General features: G+C 39.9%; 1 protein-coding gene across 8 annotated transcripts in view; it reads right to left on the reverse strand.

Annotated features, from left to right (window-relative positions):
• The window catches only part of MAGI1 (membrane associated guanylate kinase, WW and PDZ domain containing 1), a 616,101-nt gene that overhangs the window by 123,975 nt on the left and 465,772 nt on the right, over nucleotides 1–26,354 (reverse strand). For all 8 annotated transcript variants that reach the window (XM_061197121.1, XM_061197117.1, XM_061197115.1 and 5 more), the window contains exon 3: nucleotides 13,168–13,287. In XM_061197121.1, the coding sequence (XP_061053104.1) occupies nucleotides 13,168–13,287 (120 nt within the window). The remainder of the gene's footprint in view (nucleotides 1–13,167; nucleotides 13,288–26,354) is intronic.

A 26,354-nucleotide genomic window follows, 5' to 3' on the forward strand; every position in this document is an offset into this window, starting at 1 on the left:
AAACAACCCACTTATTCATCATTGTTTCCTGTTTCTGGAAATTAGCTTTAAGATCAATTGGAGACAGATAAAGTACATATTATTAGGTTGAACTGTACAAAATTGCTGTTGTAAAAGACAAACTGCCGAATATCAGCAATTTCATTTGGGTTAATCTACTGTATAGGCATTGGCAGCGCTCGGCACATGGCAGTGACAAAGATCTTGGAAGAGGACAGCCTGGGATTCAAATGCCAACTTCACTGCTAATTGGTTATATAACCCTGGCCAAGTCATTTAACCATTTTTTAAAAAAATCTTCATCCTCTTCTGTAAAATTGGGAATTTTAAGAACACCGAGTTTCTACCTAGAGTGCCTATTATGAGAATACAATGAGACAGTCCATTTCATACCTTTAGCACACATAAAAGGCTTCACTACAGGGAGGCTTGATAAATGCTACTTAATGTTAATAGTGTATGTTTCTAATCTTTAAAATGAGGTTCCTTACACCTTGTTGGAAGGATTAATGAGACAATGTGTCTGAAGCGCTTGCCACATGGTAACTGAGTAACATTCCTTTACTGATGTAAAGGAACAAGCAATGCCAATGACCAAATAACCTTGGGCAAGTTACTTACTCTCAGTCTCACTTTCTCTGTGAAATGGGAATGGTAGCATGAGCTCTAACAACATCACAGGATTATCATGAAAATCAAATGATGTAACATTCTTGAAGGCATCCTGTAAACTATAAGGTATTATAAGTATGAGACGGTGTAATTATTCAAACTTCTCCAGCATTTCTAATTTCCCGTATTGCCTACAACCTTTACAGAAAAGCTTCTATCTCGTGGTTTTCTAAGGGCAGAGGGTTCAACTTTCCTTTGCAGATCTATTTTTAAAAATCATCTGAATCAGTGACCAACATTTAAAAACTGAATATTTCTGATTAAAATCTGGATATACTGGGAGGTGCTGCTTGACAAACTGTAAGGTCTGGTTCTTTGGATTTGTCTTTTATAGGCAATGTTGGTGACAAGTGTGTCACCAAATTCACCAGGAACACACTCACTGAATTAAGGATTTCTGCACAAAGGTTTTGGCTCCTACTCTTGGTCTGCCCAGCCCTTGCCAGACAAACATCTGGGCCCCAATCTAGAAGAGTGCCCTAAGGCTGCTGCAATGCAAAGGTCTGGGCAGATAAAGGGGCATGCACACAGGAGGGATAGAAGAAAACCTTAAGCTTCAAAAATCCTCTATAATTCACAGACTGGTCTTTCAGTGAATTGATTTTGGGTGAATCTGGTTTTGGACCCTGCACTTCTGGCTGATGTGGTCATGCCATGATCCCACGTTGTCTTTCCATGCAACCAAGGGCAAGATGGCTCATGCACTCCCCATCTGCCAGTTACCACCAGCACTGCCTCTACCAGCCCTATATACTCTCTCACTCCACCTACCTGGACGCCCAGGCACTTAAATTCAAAACCCCGCCCTTCCGGGAAACTCTCCACCTTATCAATCATTTCCACTCTGGTCACCATCAGACCAAGCCTAGCCATGGGAGAAACACAAACCTTACAGAGAGTATGCACAGGAGACTTCCTGTGAAGAATATATGAATCGCTTAGTGGTACTAAATAAAAATCATTTGAAGAATTACAAATGAATAAAAGATTAATTTGGGTTATCACTTGGCAGTCTGCATCGTTTCTAAGAGACCTGACCATCTCACAGTCCCCATGTTAGCCAACACACATCTCCTGAGGCAGCCGGGCTCCCTCCCAACAATGTGTGTGTCCTGGCTACTACTTTCAGAACTGGTTCTACAATACAACTCAGCAGGGATGGTGGCTGGGGAGGGAGGGGAGGGCAGGGAAGACGCAAGAGAAAGCCACCGCTGGCCTTAGTTAACACGCACACTCTTTGGTCATGACGAAGCCAAAGAAAATATTTTCTGACACACATTTACAAATTAATGGGGACTGCAAATCAATTTCTAGAGCTTGATAAAATATTGAAGGAGGACCGTAACCCTGAGTTTTAGGCCAGAATGAATCAAATCCTTACAGTCTCTCGCTTTGTACAAATTTAGTATCCATTCATTCATTTCCTTACCAAGAACCTCTTGTTATGCCAGGCACTATGCTGGAAAGGTGAAAATGGGACTAAAACATGATCTTCACAAATGCTCTGCATGGTGTACATCGGTTTTTTAAACTTTGTGCAAATAATAGTTACATTAAATGGAGATTCTCTTTCAGCAGGTCAAGGTGGCGCCTGAAATTTTGAATTTTGCTGAATTTATCAGACTGTTTAATGAATCAGTATCTGTCTTTACCTCTAGACTGTAAGCTCCATGAAGGCAGGAGCCACATGTGTTTTGTGCACCACTGCATTCCCAAACCAAACATGGTGCCAGGCGCACAGTGTCACTCAGTGATTCTTTGCAGGATGAGTAACCAAACAAGTGGAGACAGGACACATGAATCCCAGCTGGGGATGCTCCTCAATACCTATATTGTGGAACTGTTTTTTAATCGCATGACTCACAGCAGTTTCTCTCCAGTCCATCAATTCTATCTGAATGATCTCAGATCCACATCACTTCACTTTGCCAGTTGCTTGCTCAACACATAATGGACTCCCCTGTTTGCCACAGTTACCACCAGCACTGCCTCTACCCGCCCCTATACACTCTCTCACTCCACCTACCTGGACGCCCAGGCACTTAAATTCAAAACCCCACCCTTCCGGGAAACTCTCCACCTTATCAATCACTTCCACTCTGGTCACCATCAGACCAAGCCTAGCCATGGGAGAAACACAAACCTTACGGAGAGTATGTGCAAGAGACTCCCTGCATCATTTCTAAGAGACACGAACCTGACCATCCGATAGTCCCCGTGTTAGCCAACACACACGTCCTGAGGTGGCCGGGCTCCCATCACTTTCTTTTTACTCTTCCTTTTCTGACCTGCTCCACCCTACAAATCTATGATGTGCATGCACAGAAGGACAGTAAGCCCATGTCCTATAATTAGAGGTTTGTTCTTGCCAGTGCCATTTACCTTTGAATTTAAGACCAAAAAAGGGCAAAATAAGTTAATAGCTTTGTCACCCTAAGGTAAAGGACCTGTCTCTTTCCAGCCTCAGTTCTCATGGTATAAAGACTAGTATCCACCTAACAGACAGATGTCAACAGACCACATGTATAAAGCACTCAGCATTGTGCTGGCACAATATTAGGATAATAAACCCCAGTGTCTCAAATTGCACCTGATGCTGTGAGCAGATAACAGCTCTACGATGTAAAAGATAGCATTGTTATCAAAGTATGTATTTAAAGAACAACATTAGGGCTTGCCTGGTGGTGCAGCGTTAAGAATCCGCCTGCCAATGCAGGCGACACGGGTTCGAGCCCTGGTCTGGGAAGATCCCACATGCCGCGGAGCAACTAAGCCTGTGCGGCACAACTACTGAGCCTGTGCTCTAGAGCCCATGAGCCACAACTACTGAAGCCCACACACCGCAACTACTGAAGCCCGCGTGCCTAGAGCCCATGCTCCGCAACAAGAGAAGCCATCGCAATGAGAAGCCCGTGCATCACAACGAAGAGTAGCCCCCACTTGCCGCAACTAGAGAAAGCCCGCGTGCAGCAACAAAAAGCTAACTCAGCCATAAATAAATAATAAACAAATAAATTTATAAAAAAATAAAGAACAACATTAACAAAAAGTTACCTTTATTGTGCACCTACCAGGTCACTACCCACACATTCACTAATTCTAATCTTTAACAATCCTACAGGAAAAAAAAAAAACCCCATCAATATTCCCATTTTCAGATGAAGAAATTGAGATTCACACAATGCATAAGTGATGACTGGCATTTAAACATGGATCTGTCCCGATCATCTATGCTCTCGACTCCAGGAATTGCTGGGGATCTCTGAGCAGAAAATTAAGTGAAACGTCCCTGGCCTCAGCCTCCTCGTCTTCACAGGCAGAGGAACGGACAATTGTCACACAGATTTTCTTTGGTTCTTTCGTTATCAACAGAGAACACTGCATGGTGGAGTTTGCCAACAGAGCTTATGCCAACAGACGGCTGCTGAGGCCTGCCAAAGAACAGGACTCCAGATGGTCTCGTCTTCCTCAATGACAAACAAGAACTCTCTTCACCCCTGCTTTATCTCCGTGTCCCCTCAAAGTAGACCCTTGGCAGCTGCCTTTTTGTAGACCTTCTAGGAAGCAGAACAGTACCATTATTGAAGGCTGACACCCCCCCCTTCGTAATTAACATGCAGAGATATGCAACCCATAACTCCAATTGGAAATGTCACACTGGCACCGCACTTCCACGCTGAGGGGCAATCTTTGCAAGGCTCAAAGTGTATAATCAGCCTCTTCTACCCAGAGGCATTTGTAAAACAGGCATGTTTGGAACCACCCCACTGAATAGTTCAGCCCTTGTAAACTCTCTCCCGGAGAAGCCCCAAGGGCTGGCTGAGGCAGCAACCTGTCTTACTGAGCACAAATGTCAACAGGAGAAAAAAAAGGAAAGCAAGGCAAAAAGGAGATGGTGCTGCTGATTTATTTCAAGAGCTTTATCAAATACGTTAGCTCAGGGTCACAATTAGGAAGTTGGGCCAAGGAGGAAAGACACATTTAGTCTTGTCTTCTTTGACTTGCCTTGATGTTGATTCCATCCAGTGAAAGAATGAGAAGTTGGTTCAAATTGCAGAGCCAAGACCAATTATGAGCTCCACTCACAACTTTTATACCTTGTGAGGGGCAATAGTTAGGTTCCTTACACAGTGAGGAAGGGCCTCTACTCTGTTTGAGGGTACGTGTCATATACCAGGCATTATAGCTGAAGGGGATGGAAAATTTCATCATGAAGCCCCTGACCCCACTCCCCCCACCACACACACCAAACCTGGCCTTTTCCAGCGCTTCTTATCTCAGCAAACGGTGCCAGCATCTACCCAGTTTTCTAAAACAGAAACTAGGAGTCATCCTAGGAGGAATATCATCACCTGAATCTTCTACTTCCTTCTTATGATAACCAATTCCCAAGTCCACATAAACATCTCATACTGTTGATAAAATAATGTGTAACTCCTCTAAAAATTACAGTATTTTCTAAGATACCTATACTAATAAAAGAGCATACCCCCCCCCCACACACACAATCACACATATATCTCAAGATTCAGTCAACTTATCACCACCACTACCAACGTAGTCTAAAGCTAACTCCATGTAGGGCTGCCAGATAAAATGCAAGACTGGTATTCTGTATTTTTATTTGCTAAATCTAGCAACCTAACACCAGCTCAACCACCAGAGCTCATCTCAATACTATAATGCTTCTCCATGGGAAGCATTTCCCAACCCCAAACACGTCAAATCTCCCCATCATATGGTCTCCTTTAAATATCCTGATACCTGTAACATACATACAAATGTATATTTATTTCTGAGATTGTTTGAATAATGTGTCTCATGAACTAGACTGTAAGACCCATAAGGGCAATGCTCATGTCTGGTTTTGCTCAGCATTTTATCTTTAATGAATAAATGAATGAATGTACAAACTAGTAAGAGACTCTACAAGAAAAGTATCCATTTCCAGGCAGCAGACTCAGGAAAGACTGGCATCCCAGTCCTGCCTGGGACATGACCTGAGTGAGGGGCATTTGGCCGGATTTTGTCCCCATTTCTCTTTGGTGTCTTAGACCAGCGGTCCCCAACCTTTTTGGCAGCAGGGACCGGTTTCGTGGAAGAAAATTTTTCCACGGATGGGGGTGGGGGGAATGGTTCATGCGGTAATGCGAGCAATGGGGAGCGGCAGACGAAGCTTCACTTGCTCGCCCACCACTCACCTCCTGCTGTGCAGCCCAGTTCCTAACAGGCCGCGGACCCATACCGGTCCGCAGCCAGGGGGTTGGGGACCCCATCTTAGACCATTCTCTCTCTGGATCTCAGATCTGTCTTCTGAAGAGATGAGCTCTACTGCCTTTCCAGCTTTAAAATTTTACAACCCGGCAATTCTAAACCCCAAACAAATATTGGACCTGAAAGAATATGTGGAAGGTTAACAGACCTTGAGGTTTTATTGGTTCACTCTACTTGTCTGCCCTATCGTATATCACGGAATGTACATAAAGAAGATCGCCTCTCCTCTGTAGTAACATCCTCTTTGGCAGGATTCAAAATTACGCTTTCCTAAAGGAGCTTAACTCATAAAAGATGCGCTTAGCTCTCTGAAGTCAGATGAGTGAGGAGGGAAGGATCTTCTTGAGTAGGTCCTCATCCGTCCTTGCAGGAGCTTTCATTATTCCATATACGCAAATCAATCAATGTGATACACCATATTAACAAACTGAAGGATAAAAATCATATGATCATCTCAATTGATGCAGAAAAAGCTTTTGACAAAATTCAACACCCATTTATGATAAAAACTCTCCAGAAAGTGGGCAGAGAGGGAACTTACCTCAACATAATAAAGGCCATATATGACACACCCACAGCCAACATCATTCTCAATGGTGAAAAACTGAAACCATTTCTACTAAGATCAGGAACAAGACAAGACTGGCCACTCTCACCACTATTATTCAACATAGTTTTGGAAGTTTTAGTCACAGTAATCAGAGACGAAAAAGAAATAAAAGGAATCCAAATCGGAAGAGAAGAAGTAAAACTGTCACTGTTTGCAGATGACATGATACTATAAATAAGGAATCCTAAAGATGCTACCAGAAAACTACTAGAGCTAATCAATGAATTTGCTAAAGTAGCAGGATACAAAATTAATGCACAGAAATCTCTTGCATCCTTATACACTAACGATGAAAAATCTGAAAGCGAAATTAAGGAAACACTCCCATTTACCATTGCAACAAAAAGAATAAAATACCTAGGAATAAACCTACCTAAGGAGACAAAAGACCTGTATGCAGAAAACTATAAGATACTGATGAAAGAAATTAAAGATGATACAAACAGATGGAGAGACATACCATGTTCTTAGACTGGAAGAATCAACATTGTGAAAATGACTCTACTACCCAAAGCAATCTACAGATTCAATGCAATCCTTATCAAACTACCAACGGCATTTTTCACAGAACTAGAACAAAAAATTTCACACTTTGTATGGAAACACAAAAGACCCCGAATAGCCAAAGTAATCTTGAGAAAGAAAAACGGAGCTGGAGGAATCAGGCTCCCTGACTTCAGACTATACTACAAAGCTACAGTAATCAAGAAAGTATGGTACTGGCACAAAAACAGAAATATAGATCAATGGAACAGGATAGAAAACGCAGAGATAAACCCACCCACGTATCGTCACCTTATCTTTGATAAAGGAGGCAAGAATATAAAATGGAGAAAAGACAGCCTCTTCAATAAGTGGTGCTGGGAAAACTAGACAGCTACAATATAAAGGAATGAAATTAGAACACTTCCTAACACCATACACAAAAATAAACTCAAAATGGATTAAAGACCTAAATGTAAGGCCAGACACTATCAAACTCTTAGAGGAAAACATAGGCAGAACACTGTATGACATAAATCACAGCAAGATCCTTTTTGACCCACCTCCTAGAGAAATGGAAATAAAAACAAAAATAAACAAATGGGACCTAATGAAACTTAAAAGCTTTTGCATAGCACAGGAAACCATAAACAAGACGAAAAGACAACCCTCAGAATGGGAGAAAATATTTGCAAATGAAGCAACTGACAAAGGATTAATCTGCAAAATTTACAAGAAGCTCATGCAGCTCAATATCAAAAAACAAACAACTCAATCCAAAAATGGGCAGAAGACCTAAATAGACATTTCTCCAAAGAAGATATACAGATTGCCAACAAACACATGAAAGGATGCTCAACGTCACTAATCATTACAGAAATGCAAATCAAAACTACAATGAGGTATCAACTCACACCGGTCAGAATGGCCATCATCAAAAAATCTACAAACAATAAATGCTGGAGAGGGTGTGGAGAAAAGGGAACCCTCTTGCACTGTTGGTGGGAATGTAAATTGATACAGCCACTATGGAGAACAGTATGGAGGTTCCTTAAAAAACTAAAAATAGAACTACCAGATGACCCAGCAATCCCACTACTGGGCATATACCCTGAGAAAACCATAATTCAAAAAGAGTCATGTACCACAATGTTCATTGCAGCACTATTTACAATGGCCAGGACATGGAAGCAACCTAGGTGACCATCGACAGATGAGTGGATAAAGAAGATGTGGTACATATATACAATGGAATATTATTACTCAGCCATAAAAAGAAATGAAATTGAGTTATCTGTAGTGAGGTGGATGGACCTTGAGTCTGTCATACAGAGTGAAGTAAGTCAGAAAGAGAAAAACAAATACTGTATGCTAACACATATATGGAATCTAAAAAAAAAAAGGTTCTGAAGAACCTAGGGGCAGGACAGGAATAAAGACACAGACGTAGAGAATGGACTTGAGGACACGGGGAGGGGGAAGGGTAAGCTGGGACGAAGTGAGAGAGTGGCATGGACAGATATACACTACCAAATGTAAAATAGATAGCTAGTGGGAAGCAGCCACATAGCACAGGGAGATCAGCTCGGTGCTTTGTGACCACCTAGAGGGGTGGGAGGGAGACGCAAGAGGGAGGGGATATGGGGATACATGTATACGTCGTAGAGTTGATTCACTTTGTTATACAGCAGCAGCCAGCACAACAATGTAAAACAATTATACTCCAATAAAGATGTTAAAAAAAAAAAAAAAAAAAGAACTGCCCTGGAAAATATGGCAGCCATCAGACACACATGACTATTTAAGGCTAAATTAGTTTAAACTATTAAATTTAAAATCCAGTTTCTCAGTCACAAAAATCACATGTGGCCAGTGGCTGCCATGTTGGACAGCTCAGAATACTGAACATTTCCATCACTGAAGAAAGTCCTACTGGATGGCATTGGTTCTACAGGAAGCAAGAAATGGTTCCCTGCTCCTCCATCTCTAGGACCAACGTTCCGACCTTCTCTTGCTTCATTGCATTTGCTCTCTCTGAATTCAGGTTTTGTGGCTGGTGCTGAAACACTGAACTCATGAGATCCTCTGACGAGCTTCAGGTCAAAGGCCACTTCCTCCAGGGGACCGAATCTGATGCGAGATTCGATGTAGCACCCTTGCTAGATGCTTCTGGGGCACCCTTGTAGTTTCCTTCTCAGAACATTCATCACGTCTCTTGAAATTGTTTAAATTTAATTTGTCTCCCAAGACTGAGGGTCTATAGAGACCCTAGAGCCACATCAGCCTGGGTTTGATTCCCAGCTCTATCTCGGGCTCACTCCATGAACTTAGCAAAGGCAATGGGCATTTCTGGGCCTCATACTCTTCTTCTGTAAAATGGGGATAAACTGTACCCAGCTCGTAGGATTACTGGGTCATTAAGTGAGTTGGTACACATAATGTGCTTTGAAAAGCACCCAGCACATAGTGTACACTGGACAAATGTTGGCAGAAATAAATAACTAAAGAACATAAGCACCTTCAAAGGCAGAGCTGCTTTGGTCTTCTGCCCTGTACGTCACACCCTGCGCCTGGGGACAATGCTGAAATGAACTGTGTGGGCTCAGAAGGGCTGGCTTTAAAACGGCACTGTCAGGAACCTGCTCTATAGATCTACTCAAAACAGTAGAGTGAGATATTTGCACAGGGATGTTCATGTCAGCACTGTTTACAAAACACCAAAAAAAGCGGGGAGAGGGGCATCCAAATGTCCATCTGCAGGGGACTCGATAAATAAACTACATATATTCATACAATGGGATATGCTGCAGCATTTATAAAGAATGAGGTGGGACTGTGCGCTTAACACACCTCCAAGATATGTTAAGTACAATGGACAAGAATGCAGTGAAATAAACAGGTATACATATTTTATGCGGATTATGGCTAAGTTTTCTGAATCTTTGCACTAGACCCTTTAACAGCGGTTTCCTAGGAGGAGGAGGAGAATCAATTTAGACTTAAATATACTTAAGTTCTTTACTCTAGAAAGAATTCCATCATGTACATTCATGACTTTTCCTTAAAACTGTTTAAAAGTCTTGCTGTGAAGAGTGATTTGTGTTGTGGTGTCTTCCTCTTTGGAACCAGGACAGGCCAAGAGGAAAAAAAATGTGAGCAGGGGAAACAGACAGTGAGTACCTGGGAAGTAAATAAAGATATTTTACTGGTAAATCCACTGGTTTACTGACTAGGAGAAGGGGGAGGGAACCCATCCACCAGGGTGGCAATTTCAGACCGGTCGTGTGTGTAAATATAAGAGCTAACACGCTGATGGAGAGCTTACATGTGTCAGATGCTGTGCTCAGCCCTTTCCAATTATTGTCTCATTTAATCCTACCTATGAGAAAGCACTATTATTATCCTCATTCTACCGAAGGGAAAATGAAGACATGGAGCATTAAGCAACTTGCTGGAGGGCACACAGCTCAACAACAGAGGGCCTGAAACTCAAACTCTGGCAGGGCCACAGCCCAGCCTGCACGCTTGCTACTGTCCAATAGACAGAGCCACCATCGAGGGGCTAGTCCAGGGGGAGCAAAGACAGAGAAAGCTCTTGAAGATCTATCCTGCCCTATTCCTGTGACAGCATCCAGCATTTCATAAAAATTCCATTTTGCTTTCAGCTTATGAGAGTCAACACAATATATTCCAGTTGCTTCCAAAAAATTATGAGCTGTCTCATATGACAGGGAAATCATACAGCTAAAAGGTCAAAAGGCTGAAGAACACAGTCAAATGGCTGAAAAATGGAGTGGATTCATATGCGGCAAAAGAGAATTTCAACTCCAAAATAACTGAGCGACATTCACAGAAAGACGGTTTTGTGGAAGGATGATTAGACTTTTTCTGAGAAACTTTTTCCTGTTGCTACCCACCAGGAAATTGGGTGAAAGTACTAATGAGCTATTTTTACAACTTTTTAGTTACATCCAGGATCTTCTGGGGTTTTCAAGAAAGTGCATGGGATCTGAAAGTCCAACAACTGTGTTTGTTTCCTGGCTCTTGCCTTCTAGAACCAGCCGCACAACCTTGAGGAAGTTCCTAAATGATACCTGGCCTCAGCATCCCCATCTAAAAAGTCAGGGATAATAGCTACCTCCGTCAAAGTGATCAAATTATTGGGAAAATAAAGTGACTCCACCTATGTATCACTTGTAACATAACCACCTCAATAAAATGAGTTGATTTTCTTTTTTGTCCCAGACAAGCTGTTGTCTAACCACATACTTTTCTTTTTCAACCCAGTACTCTTTGGCTTTTCACAACCACTCCCACGCTTAACCTCTCCAAAAAGGCAAATGGATGTTTTTTATATTAGGGGCACAAGCTCCCCTGATGGGCATAATAACTGATTTCAGATAATACAATTCACTTTCTTAAACCAAAGAGGATCCACACTTGCTCTATTCTTAGCCACTTGAATTATTAACTGGATTCACATTTACAAAACAACACATTGAAGAAGCTCTTGGTACCTCCACTCAGGCCCCCATCCCTTCCCTCCCCTCACTCCTAGACCTTAATAAATCATTCTTGCCTCGGGCATTCTCAGATGCCCTCCCAGCCCACCAACCACCAGTCACATCCCAACACCTCAAGGAAACTACGACAATTGATAATCAGCAATACTCAACGCAAATCTTCCTGAATTCACAATACAGGAATTTGATTAATACCTAACCAATGTTAAATGTATATTCACAATTTGAAAATAAACAGTAGGTACAAAGATAACGCTCTTCCCTGTCCCCCTGCAAAAAATATCAAACCAGAATCAGCATCCCTAAGATTTATGATCATCACTTAATTATTAGCCACTGCCCGGAACAGGGCGATTATCATATCAAAGTTATAATACCCCTAATAAAACAATAGCCTATTTCATATTCATCCTTTGTTTTTAAGTCTCATCTTGAAAATGCCACTGGGATCGTCCAATAAGTCCAAATTTTGAGTTTAGAAAAAGTACACATAATATAATAACTTGATCTACTTATTATTAATAGTATCACAGTATGCCCTTCTGTCTCAAATAATAACACTCAACAGAGCAATCAAGCTATAATATTGTTTTCAGAAAAGATAAGTTTAATTTCCCCCCTACATTTGGCTTTGAGCTTGCAATCTGATTTGTAGGATCTCATCCTACAGATTTATTTTCACCTGTGTGAAATGATTTATATCCATGTTATTCAACACAGTTGTATTTTGAAATATTAAAAATGTTTATCCAAAGGGACCACGTTAAATAAATTACGGTCCACCTATTTGAAGAGATTACACAGCCACTTAAAAAAGAAAACAAGAAGTGCTCTATTACTGAACTGCGAAGACCTGTAAGACATACTGTTATATAAAAGAGCAAAGTGCCAAACAGCATGTAGTGTATACTACCTTCTGTATAAAACAGGGAAGAAATGAGAACACACATATGAAACACATATGAGTATGTGTACACTCGCACATGTGTTTGTATTAACATTAAACAGTTTCAGAAGGGAAATCAGAAACGAGTAACAGCGGTTGTAATATCTGGGGAAAGGAGAAATGGAAATTAGGCAGGTGGAAGACAGATCTAGGAAAGAGCTTACTTATCGAATACTTCTGAAATATTCTGCTTCAGGAACCATGTAAATGTATCATCTACTCAAAAAATTCATGAAATAGCGATTGGTGGTAAAAAATGACATTCCAGTCCCTTGAGATTAAGACAACACTACCAATAAGGTCATATTTTATGACTAACTATGATTCTTCTTCCTCTTCTTTCTTATACCATACATGCCCATATTAAACACACACACACATGCACACACACACACATGCGTGCACATGTTTAAATCAATAAATTAGAGGAGAAAACTCCTCGAGTGAAAAAAAAAAACCCAATTATTTTTAAAGCGCTCCACAAAGCCTTATTCCATATTCCATATATTTTATTATTATTACTCCCCTTCACGTGAACTGCAGTCTCCTAGAGATGTTCAGACTTCACTAGTCCACAGAATCTTTGCCTGGATGGCCCTGGATCCTCTGCAGGACCCAGCAGACAGGTGTCCTCACCGCTGCCATACACATCAGCTCACCTTCGTAGGTGCCGACTTCTAGAAGAGTCCCGCTCCGCTCGAGGTCCAAGAACTCCTCCACAGTCAGAAAACTGTAGTCCACGCCAGGCACCTCTCCTTCTCTGGGAGACCGGGTTGTGCCTGCAGCAGACAAGACAAAGGCACAAGAAATCATCAGTCCACCGAAACAGGGAGCACCCCATCCAGGTGTAATTAAAATAACCTGTTCAGTCGGCTGGAGTACCTAAACTGACAGACCCACCTACTGAGACAGGGACCTGGCAAAGACAACTTCTTTCTAGCAGAAAAGTATCCTCACTTCCATCCTCTGATGCCTGGGCCCCTCAAATGCAAGAAAGAGAAAACCAAGCACAGCGAGGCAACCCAGGGAGATTTTTATCACTTAAAAGAATGCACTGAAGGAAAAGAGTGAACTGGATTTTATACAGATGACATTCACAATCAGCAGCTTTTAGGGATCCAGTAAGTTCTAAAAAAGACATCCACCTTAAGCTCAGAGCCTAAGGGGTTTATATTTTTATCATAGGCCTCAAAATTCTTGTGTTCCTCAACACATCTGGCAACTTCCAATGTAATAAGCCCTCTGAAGAAAATGACACCCACTGCATAAACACATCACTAGAGAAATTCAATTGCCCAAGATCTGTGGCTGGATACCTCCCAGGGATTAAAATGTTGCTGCTCTCCATGTAATTAATATGTTTGGCAAAAGGAGGCCACCCATAAGTTCTCACGGGAGAAAAAGGACAATGCATTTGCTAGAAAATTCTCCCCCTGAATTAATCTCATCATTCTCTCAAAGACTAATAAATATAACGATTCTTCTTATGAAATAACACAGAGCCTCTAGAATATTTAAGTCACCCAGCTCAGGTGCTGGGCGGGAGACCTATCAATTTAGCCCAACCTCACCCCAAAGTGTGGAAGGAATATGGTTTACACACAAAACAAAAAAAGAAGATAAACCAAGAAGCAATTACACAGTGCATACTAGGAACCTATGTTCAACGTTAGGGGAGACCAAAAAAGAGCAAAACTCATGACTTCTCCTACATTCAAGTTAGGGGATATGATCAACATGGGTTCATTTTGCAAGGCACCATTACCTATGGCGCTTTCAGGTCAATGTTTTTTTAATATAATAAGCAGGGATTTTTCCCTAGTCCTAATTCTCCCTAAAACAATGAAATAAGCAACTGTATGTATGTTAGCTCCAGTGCTCATGGCAGAGCACAGTCTCTGATCATGTGAATTTCCATGCACTTACAGTGGATATCCAGAATTCTCTTAAATCAAAAAACTCAACACTTGTTGCATATTTCATTCAGGCTACACACAGTTTTAAACAAGCCCCGTTTTTCTATTATCTGAAATTTGAGTGTTATAAACAGCTGCAAACTGTCCATAGAACAATTATATTACAAATGTTAGCTTATGCCCAGCACGATGGGACTTTCTGGTAAAGAAGCCTGCTTGTATAGTGTCCAGCAGTCTACTCTTGTAGTGTATCCTAATTTGTTCCCATTTCTGGCTCCCCTGACAGACGATGACAAGGCCACTGAGGTGCTTCACAATGTTTATATCTCTGGTGTCAAGCACACGGTGGGTATTCCAGAAGCATAAACTGTACCATATACTGCTGTAGAGCAGGTATATAGAATGGGAATGATGAATTCATAGTCTGTCTGGCTCACCAGGCTGTGGTCTTGGGCATGTTCCTGAGCTTCTGCTATTTCTCAGTTTCCTCACCTGTGAAATAAGGATAATAATACTACCTACACTATAGGTTTGTTGTGTGTATTGAGTGGGATAAGACTTTTAGAAGGCTAAGCTCAATAACTGCTACCAGATATATAGTTTATGTTACTATTAGAATGAAATGAGTTGGTAGACTATTATAGTTCAAATTTTATATATACATATAATTAATTATATATATTAATACATTACATATATTATTACATGTTTCATTTTTTTCAAGAATTATTCACTAAGGCCCCAATACCTGCTGGGCAGCAATTTAGGCACTGGAGAAGAAGCCAAAGCCCCTACCCTAATGGAATTTATATTTTATTATGAAAGACAGATTATAAATATGTATATGGATATACCATATAATTTCAAGTGTTTGAAAGTGTCTTAGAGGGAGGAAGCAAGGTGAGGAGTAGAAAAGCTACTTGAGACAGGTAATCAGGAAAAGCCTGGCTAAGGAGGTGCCATCTAAACTGAGAGCAGCACAGAGGCGATGGGAAAAGCATCCCAGCCTGGGCAAAGGCCAAGGGCTTAGAAGTAGGAATACATTTAGCATGTTGGGGGAAGGGCAAAAAGTCCAGAGTTAACTGTAGCAGAGCAATGGAAAAAAGGTTAGAAATGAAAGCAAGTGGCCAGATGATGCAGGCCACAGCAAACATTTCATATTTTATTCTAAGGATGATGCGAAGCCACTAGAGGGTTTTGAGCAGGATAGTACCATGATTTATTTTTAAAAGATCACTGAGCTAAGGGCAGAAAACAGGCAGAGTAGGAGGGTGAGGTGGGCAAAAACAGAAGCAAGAAGACAAGTTAGTTGGTTACTACAGTGTCCAGGTGAGAAAAAAAAAATCAGGGCACAGACAAGAACAGTAGACAAAGGTGACAAGAAGCAGTGAGATTTCTATTATGAATTGTAAACATTTTAAACAGCTATAAGACAGGCCGCAGGACAGATGTATTAAAAGTACATCAACTCATCAGGCCATGCTAGGTCTATATTTTAAAGACAGAACTTGCTGATAGAGTGGATGGAGTGTATAAGAAAAACAAAAGGATAAGGACTGCCATCTTATTCTTTGACCTGGGCAAATGGGTTCTGCCATTTACAGAGATCAAGAAGATGGGGGAAATGGTTTTTAGGGGAAAAAATTTAAGAGTTCACTTCTGAACATGTAAAAAGTATGAAATGCCTATCAGACACCTGGATGTAGAGAGCTGTGAACAGGTGACTATGTAAATCTGAAGATCAGAGTGGCGGTTGGGTCCTGAACTTGGGAGTCATCAGTAAACCACTGGCATTTGAAGGCAAGAGACAGAAAGAGATAATCGAGGGGGAGAGAGAATATAGAAAAAGCAGCCAAGAAATTTGACTTAAACACAAAAACCTTATAATTTTTAGAAACTGAGAAGAGGAGGAAGATCCTCAGAGGAGACTAAGAGACAATAGTCAGCAAGGCGGGAGCAGAGGAGGAGGGTGTGATGCCTCAGAGCCAAGTGCAAAAGCTGTTCAGCCGGCTACTTGGAAAACACAAACAGTCTACATCATATTGGGAAATTCCAGCGCAGGGCGAGAACAGAATCTCTTTGAAACTTGCTGTGAAAGAATCTGTCCTAAATATGTTTTATATGGCAACTCTCATATTTGGCCTCCATACCAAAATTCTATTAACTTAATCCACCACCCCCCCCAAAATGAGGATAAATAAGACCAAACAAAAGATTTGTTGGGTTTTTAAAGTCTTCTACACCACACAGTATTGGTTTTTTTTCCCTCCTATAACCATCTTTAATCTTTGTCATTTCTTCCCACGTTTTCTGAACCAATTTCTCAGTGTAACTACAAAGACAACAATAACCTCTGGGTCTTAATTTCCTGAAAGGATTGAAAACAATCAAGAACTTGAAAAATGGAACATTTTAAAGGAAAAATGAAAACGAGCAGACATCATTTTCCCCTGGAAATAAATATGCTTAGAAGGACCTTTGAGCAGCAGGGGAAGGGGGTGGGGGTGGGGGCAGGTATATCTCTACCCACAAAACCTTCAGGGTTTATTACCCAGACAAAACCTTTCCACTCTGCAGGCCAGGAGGAGGTTTACACCGTTATCCTCTGAGCAACCTGCCCTGGGTCTGGGCCCACATGACCAGGCTCCATTCAGTGACGCTAGGGAGAAAGGGCCTGGGAGAGGACCCCGCCCCCTCTTTTCTTCCAGCAGAATGACAGGCTGCCTGCTGGACACACGCCTGGCAGATGGCATTTCAAAGGTTTTTCAGGAGCCATCTGGGGTGGGTACAATTATTACAAACCACGCTTCTAACAAAGCCAGAAGGGTTACTTCCTGGCAGAAGAGAAGTAAAACAAATTCTATCATGTTTTTCGGGGACAGCATAATAAAAAAATTTTAAAAAAATCACCAGGCCGACAAACAGAGGTTGCTATAGCCTACCAACATTGCTTTTTGCCGGTCTAGCTAGAAATCAGGCCATCGATATCTTGCACTTATTATGTTTGAACAAACAAACACAGTGCCCACTTCCTCACCTTCCAAAAGGGGGGAAAAAAAAAAAAAGAAAGAAAAAGAGAGAGAGAGAGAGAGAGAGAGAGAGATTATTGAACACCAGGAAAAAAATAATAGCTTCCATTTACTGGATGCTTACTTATGTCTTAGGCAAGGTGTTAAGCACTTAATCAATACTGCTGTATCTAATCTTCCTAGGAAACACAGAAGGATTGGTATTATACTCATTTTTTGATGAGGAAGCTGATACCCAGAGAAGTAAATGAGAGAAGAAAAATGACAAATAACATACAAGGGAACTCCCATAAGGTTAACAGCTGATTTCTCAGCAGAAACTCTACAAGCCAGAAAGGAGTGGCATGATATACTTAAAGTGATGAAAGAGAAGAACCTACAACCAAGATTACTCTACCCAGCAAGGATCTCATTTAGATTTGATGGAGAAATCAAAAGCTTTACAGACAAGCAAAAGCTAAGAGAATTCAGCACCACAAAACCAGCTCTACAACAAATGCTAAAGGAACTTCTCTAAGTGGGAAACATAAGAGAAGACAAGGACCTACAAAAACAAACCCAAAACAATTAAGAAAATGGTCATAGGAACATACATGTCGATAATTACCTTAAACGTGAATGGATTAAATGCTCCAACCAAAAGACACAGGCTTTTGGATACAAAAACAAGACCCATATATATGCTGTCTACAAGAGACCCACTTTAGACCTAGGGACACATACAGACTGAAAGTGAGGGGATGGAAAAAGATATTCCATGCACATGGAAATCAAAAGAAAGCTGGAGTAGCTATACTCATATCAGATAAAATAGACTTTAAAATAAAGAATGTTACAAGAGACAAGGAAGGACACTACATAATGATCAAGGGATCAATCCAAGAAGAAGATAGAACAATTATAAATATATATGCACCCAACATAGGAGCACCTCAATACATAAGCCAACTGCTAACAGCTATAAAAGAGGAAATCGACAGTAACAAAATAATAGTGGGGGACTTTAACACCTCACTTACACCAATGGACAGATCATCCAAAATGAAAATAAATAAGGAAACAGAAGCTTTAAATGACACAATAGACCAGATACATTTAATTGATATTTATAGGACATTCCATCCAAAAACAGCAGATTACACTTTCTTCTCAAGTGCACACGGAACATTCTCCAGGATAGATCACATCTTGGGTCACAAATCAAGCCTCAGTAAATTTAAGAAAATTGAAATCATATCAAGCATCTTTTCTGACCACAATGCTATGAGATTAGAAATGAATTACAGGGAAAAAAAACGTAAAAAACACAAACACATGGAGGCTAAACAATATGTTACTAAATAACCAAGAGATCACTGAAGAAATCAAAGAGGAAATCAAAAAATACCTAGAGACAAATGACAATGAAGACACGACAACCCAAAACCCATGGGATGCAGCAAAAGCAGTTCTAAGAGGGAAGTTTATAGCTATACAAGCCTACCTAAAGAAACAAGAAAAATCTCAAGTAAACAATCTAACCTTACACCTAAAGAAACTAGAGAAAGAAGAACAAACAAAACCCAAAGTTAGCAGAAGGAAAGAAATCATAAAGATCAGAGCGGAAATAAATGAAATAGAAACAAAGAAAACAATAGCAAAGATCAATAAAACTAAAAGCTGGTTCTTTGAGAAGATAAACAAAATTGATAAGCCATTAGCCAGACTCATCAAGAAAAAGAGGGAGAGGACTCAAATCAATAAAATCAGAAATGAAAAAGGAGAAGTTACAACAGACACCGCAGAAATACAAAGCATCCTAAGAGACTACTACAAACAACTCTATGCCAATAAAATGGACAACCTGGAAGAAATGGACAAATTCTTAGAAAGGTATAACCTTCCAAGAATGAACCAGGAAGCAACAGAAAATATGAACAGACCAATCACAAGTAATGAAATTGAAACTGTGATTAAAAAATCTTCCAACAAACAAAAGTCCAGGACCAGATGGCTTCACAGGTGAATTCTATCAAACATTTAGAGAAGAGATAACACCCATCCTTCTCAAACTCTTCCAAAAAATTGCAGAGGAAGGAACACTCTCAAACTCATTCTATGAGGCCACCATCACCCTGATACCAAAACCAGACAAAGATACTACAAAAAAAGAAAATTACAGACCAATATCACTGATGAATATAGATGCAAAAATCCTCAACAAAATACTAGCAAACAGAATCCAACAACACATTAAAAGGATCATACACCACGATCAAGTGGGATTTATCCCAGGGATGCAAGGATTCTTCAATATACGCAAATCAATCAATGTGATACACCATATTAACAAATTGAAGAATAAAAACCATATGATCATCTCAATAGATGCAGAAAAAGCTTCTGACAAAATTCAACACCCATTTATGATAAAAACTCTCCAGAAAGTGGGCACAGAGGGAACCTACCTCAACATAATAAAGGCCATATATGACACACCCACAGCAAACATCATTCTCAATGGTGAAAAACTGAAAGCATTTCCTCTAAGATCAGGAATGAGACAAGGATGTCCACTCTCACCACTATTATTCAACATAGTTTTGGAAGTCCTAGCCACGGCAATCAGAGAAGAAAAAGAAATAAAAGGAATACAAATTGGAAAAGAAGAAGTAAAACTGTCCCTGTTTGCAGATGACATGATACTATACATAGAGAATCCTAAAACTGCCACCAGAAAACTACTAGAGCTAATTAATGAATTTGGTAAAGTTGCAGGACACAAAATTAATGCACAGAAATCTCTTGCATTCCTATACACTAATGATGAAAAATCTGAAAGAGAAATTATGGAAACACTCCCATTTACCATTGCAACAAAAAGAATAAAATACCTAGGAATAAACCTACCTAGGGAGACAAAAGACCTGTATGCAGAAAACTATAAGACACTGATTAAAGAAATTAAAGATGATACCAACAGATGGAGAGATATACCATGTTCTTGGATTGGAAGAATCAATATTGTGAAAATGACTATACTACCCAAAGCAATCTACAGATTCAATGCAATCCGTATCAAATTACCAATGGCATTTTTTACAGAACTAGAACAAATCATCTTAAAATTTGTATGGAGACACAAAAGACCCCGAATAGCCAAAGCAGTCTTGAGGGAAAAAAAAAGGAGCTGGAGGAATCAGACTCCCTGACTTCAGACTACACTACAAAGCTACAGTAATCAAGACAATATGGTACTGGCACAAAAACAGAAACATAGATCAATGGAACAAGATAGAAAGCCCAGAGATAAACCCACGCACCTATGGTCAACTAATCTATGACAAAGGAGGCAAAGATATACAATGGAGAAAAGACAGTCTCTTCAATAAGTGGTGCTGGGAAAACTGGACAGCTACATGTAAAAGAATGAAATTAGAATACTCCCTAACACCATACACAAAAATAAACTCAAAATGGATTCGAGACCTAAATGTAAGACGGGACACTATAAAACTCTTAGAGGAAAATATAGGAAGAACACTCTTTGACATAAATCACAGCAAGATCTTTTTTGATCCACCTCCTAGAGTAATGGAAATAAAAACAAAAATAAACAAATGGGACCTAATGAAACTTCAAAGCTTTTGCACAGCAGAGGAAACCATAAACAAGACGAAAAGACAACCCTCAGAATGGGAGAAAATATTTGCAAACGAATCAACGGACAAAGGATTAATCTCCAAAATATATAAACAGCTCATTCAGCTCACTATTAAAGAAACAAACAACCCAATCCAAAAATGGGCAGAAGACCTAAATAGACATTTCTGCAAAGAAGACATACAGACGGCCACGAAGCACATGAAAAGATGCTCAACATCACTAATTATTAGAGAAACGCAAATCAAAACTACAATGAGGTATCACCTCACACCAGTTAGAATGGGCATCATCAGAAAATCTACAAACAACAAATGCTGGAGAGGGTGTGGAGAAAAGGGAACCCTCTTGCACTGTTGGTGGGAATGTAAATTGATACAGCCACTATGGAGAACAATATGGAGGTTCCTTAAAAAACTAAAAATAGAATTACCATATGACCCAGCAATCTCACTACTGGGCATATACCCAGAGAAAACCGTAATTCAAAAAGACACATGCACCCCAATGTTCATTGCAGCACTATTTACAATAGCCAGGTCATGGAAGCAACCTAAATGCCCATCGACAGACGAATGGATAAAGAAGTTGTGGTACATATATACAATGGAATATTACTCAGCCATAAAAAGGAACGAAATTGAGTCATTTGTTGAGATGTGGATGGATCTAGAGACTGTCATACAGAGTGAAGTAAGTCAGAAAGAGAAAAACAAATATCGTATATTAATGCATGTATGTGGAACCTAGAAAAATAGTACAGATGAACTGGGTTGCAGGGCAGAAGTTGAGACACAGATGTAGAGAACAAACGTATGGACACCAAGGGGGGAAAACTGCGGTGGGGTGGGGATGGTGGTGTGCTGAACTGGGCGATTGGGATTGACATCTATACAGTGATGTGTATAAAATTGATGACTGATTAAAAAAAAAAAAAAAAAAAGGCAGTACTATAGTAGGGATGGAGAATAAACCAGTTGTTGCCAGGTGTGTGGTCAGGGCTGACTACAAAGGGGACAGTAGAAGGGAATGGGGGGAGGGGGGAGGGGTTGAGGAGGCCGAACTGTTCTGTATCCTGATTGTGGTGGAGGGTGAAGAACGATGCATTTCTCAAAACCTACAGAAGTGTACGCCACAAAGAGTGAATTTTACTGCTTATAAAACTTTAGAAAAGGAAACATTTAACATTACCTCCAGTGAACAATCAGTTTCAGCCCGCCATAAACGATAACTAAAAATAAACACAACCAAAATAAAATCATTTCTTCTTATCTAGAGCCTGAGGCTCTGAGCCTGAGGCCCGCATTCTCTTATCACAAAGGGAGATTAACAAACATTAGAAAGTTGTTAGAGACCTATTAGCACCAAATTGAGACTTTCTCCTTAACAGAATTACAAGGATTTTTTAAAAATTATAAAGAAAAGCATCTGCTTAGTATTGGATTAGATCTTCCTAGATAAAAAGCACTGGCTTTTACTGAAGCTTTTGTATCACCTGCTGATCCTGCTGGTGAACACGAGGTATGCACAGGGAACGGAGGACAAAAGACCAACTGACCTCTTCTCCTAAGAGAAAGTGTTTATGTCTAAAACAAGTCCACATGCAGATGAATGGATAAAGAAGATGTGGTACCTATATACAACGAAATACTACTCAGCCATAAAAAAGAATGAAATAATGCCATTTGCAGCAACATGGATGGACCTAGAGATTATATTAAGTGAAGTAAGTCAGACAGAGAAAGACAAATATCATATTATATCTCTTATATGTGGAATCTAAAAAAAATTATACAAATGAACTTATTTCAAAACAGAAATAGACTCACAGACATAGAAACTTATGGTTACCAATGGGGATGGTGGGGAGTCGGTGGGGAGTCGGTGGGGGGTTGGGGGGAGATAAATTAGGAGTTTGGGATTAACATATACACACTAGTGTACATAAAACAGATAAACAAGGACCTACTGTATAGCACAGGGAACTATATTCAGTATTCTGTAATAACCTATAATGAAAAAGAATATGAAAAAGAATATGTATACAATACTGAGCCACTTTGCTGTACACCTGAAACTAACACAACATTGTAAGTCAACTACACTGTACCTCAATTTAAAAAAATGGTTATTAAAAAAAGAAAAAAGAAAACAAGTCCCCCACTTGTGTCTTTTCAAATCCACCAAACAGACAAAAACAACCCTATAGTTATTATTATTATCCCCACTTCACAGATGAGAAAAAGTGCACAGAGAGATTAGGTGACCTGCCAAAAATTACACAGCTAGTAAATGGCAGAGCCAGGATTTGAACCCAAGATTCTACTGCCACAGAGCAGCCAAAACCCCTGTATACAAAGAAGACATTGGGTATAGAAACAAACTAGGGCGGGGAGAGGGAGAGCTGAGTCTTCACAGCATTTCATCGCCTGTCCTCATCAAAGAAAGTTTGTGCTGATGGAGTTAAGGCTGGGGGAGAATGCCTGACCCCTCCCCCCATGACTTCCTTAATCCAAAACCTGAGCTCCCAGGAACTATTTCTTACTACCTCTTAATCAGAATAATGAGGTAATTCAGGCCAGAATCCACTGAATAGGAAAGTCAAGTAATGACTTGAACATGCATATTAACCATTCTTCCTCTTTGATGCGGGGGAGGGAACCTTGGCACATACATACTCACGGAAATCTTGCATTCATTAAAAACAGGAAACGGAAAATTCTCAAGCTGTCATTGAGTCATTGCAAACATTCAGCATTCAGGCAATAAAGAGTAAGATCTCCAACACTCGATACATGCTTATCAAAAATCAACTTTGGAGGATTATCTTGAGGCATTTTTGTTCAGAAAGGAATTCTGAAAATCAGTAATGCCATAGTCTAGTCCTAAAGACTGTCTATCATAAAAAGGGATTAGATCAGATAGACTTTATTATGACAGGTTATACTTTTTACTTTCTCTGAACTAATGACAGCAACTGTTTGTATAAAATGGAATGAACTAATGCCAACGATTTCAACCAGGTAATTTCAAAAGCACGTGAAAGAAAATGATTATTTTGGTGAAAAGCTGTAATTAATGAAGAATATCAAGTTTCCACAAATTAGGTGACTTTGCAAGCCCAATGCTAAATGCTTCTAACCTTCGGCAGCTTTCTTTCTTCAGTTTCAAAAAAAATAATCAAGACTGACTGCCAATGAGTAGATGGGTTTCTTTTGGGGGTAAAAAGGATGTCCCAAAATTAGATAGCTGGAATGGTTGCCCAGTTCTAGGAATATAATAAAAATGCTGAATTTTATGGAGTGTACAATGTCTATCAATAAAGCTGTTAAAAACAATATTGCACTACAACAGAAAGTAGTCTTTGTCTTCAAGGATATTACAATTCAGTAGAGGAGCTGTTAGATTTCTGTGAATAATAGGCACGTGGCGTAATTTGTTCTTCAAGAGCAGCCTGCTTTCATTAGTCCTTCCAATATACGAACCAAGTGCAAGCATGAGATCAGAAATTACAGACCATGTTATGTTATTTTCCTAAAAACTGCAGGGGTCTGGAGTTTTCCCAGAAAGGCCAAATAGAGAAACTGTTATGAAATCTAACATCAGACTTGGTGAGTTCAAATTCCAGCTCTGATATTGACAAACTGTGTAACCACAGCCAAGTTAAACATTTTGGGCTGCGGTTTCCTCATCTCTAAAATGGGGAGATAATAATACCTGCCTCGTAAGGTTGTGTCAGGATTGTGTAAGACCATACATATAACCTGCTAGGCCTGGTTATAATCTGCATTCTATAAACACTGGCCATAACAACAAAAGCATCGTCACCATCACCACCACAACTCCCTCCTTTTTCTTTCCAACCATTTTGCTTTAAAAGTAAAGAACCTAACTATTGACCCTTCATTATACTGCTACCTTGGAACACAGGTTTTCTGTACATAATGCCTAATTTAATTCTCCCAGGAGGGGCATTTTTTCCCCACAAAATTTTCACAGTTCACATAATATTCTATCCTTAATTATCATTTTTCAAAGCCTCTCACACGAACGCACACAACTCCCAACCACAACTCTTTGGATTATCTTTTGCTAAGAAATCATAAAGTCAACTCGTTCTGTGAATACCATAATTTTAGTTAATCATTTGTCATTGAGCACTGGCATCTGTGAGGATAGAGAGATGCCTATTTACTGGAATACAGTGTCTGAATTTGAGGCCCTCAAGTCCCCTAATTTCATGTAATCGTGATTCATATGATTAACTCCTTCTCATTGAAAGGATGTAATATTTACTTATTGAAGAAATACTATACACCTGGATATAAAGAGAGAAATCAATTTATATCTAGTACCAAGAGCGAGCAGTTATAAGAGCAAGTCAAGATGGATATAAGAAAAACGGAGTTTGTATTGATTTTAATAAATACACTGGTTCTCAGCTGACCTAGTCATGACAGTTCTTAAAGCCTTCTCAAGTATACAGACTAATAGTCATCACCATGTAAATTTTACTTTGGCTCTCATCAAGTATATATGCTGCTATGTCAAAGTAAACAAAAGGAAACAGTGTGTGACGGAGGATATGAGATGCTAAAAGAATAAAGAGGAGCTGGGTACAACATTAAGCGTATACCAAAGGTATACGGTACTACTTATGTATTTCCTTACTGAAACACACAAGAGTATGGCCTTTATAGTATAAAGGAAAACATAGTGTGAACAGTAAAATTTCTAGGATTATGTTTCAGAACAGTGTTGAAACTGAGCAAAAAGCATAAAAACTAAGTATTTCTGTTTTTTTAACAGGTACTTCTCCTCCGCCTTTTTAATTTTCCTAAATACCACCATTCACTTTGAAAAGGCTCTATTGGCACCCAAAACTCTGATTGGGATTGACATATACACACTAATATGTATAAAATGGATAACTAATAAGAACCTGCTATATAAAAAAATAAAAAAAATAAAATTCAAAAAAAACCAAAACCCAAAACTCTGACATTCGAAAAGTGTCTTATGAGCCAAGTCTGAGGAACACGAGCATGTCGACATCACTTAAGGATGGATTCCCAGGCAGCTGAATTCACGCCTGGGACTCTGCTATTGTTCATAAGCCACTTATGTGTTTCCCCCATAAATGATGACATAGGCAGATTCCCAGAAAACTGAATTACCGCCTTGACTTCCCCTACCCTGGGACCATCCATTACCTTATCTAATGCTTGCCAATTATCTCTCTAACTATAAGTCACATTC

This window comes from Eubalaena glacialis, chromosome 7, assembly GCF_028564815.1.
Source record: "Eubalaena glacialis isolate mEubGla1 chromosome 7, mEubGla1.1.hap2.+ XY, whole genome shotgun sequence".
In the NCBI taxonomy this organism is placed as follows: Eukaryota; Metazoa; Chordata; class Mammalia; order Artiodactyla; family Balaenidae; genus Eubalaena; species Eubalaena glacialis.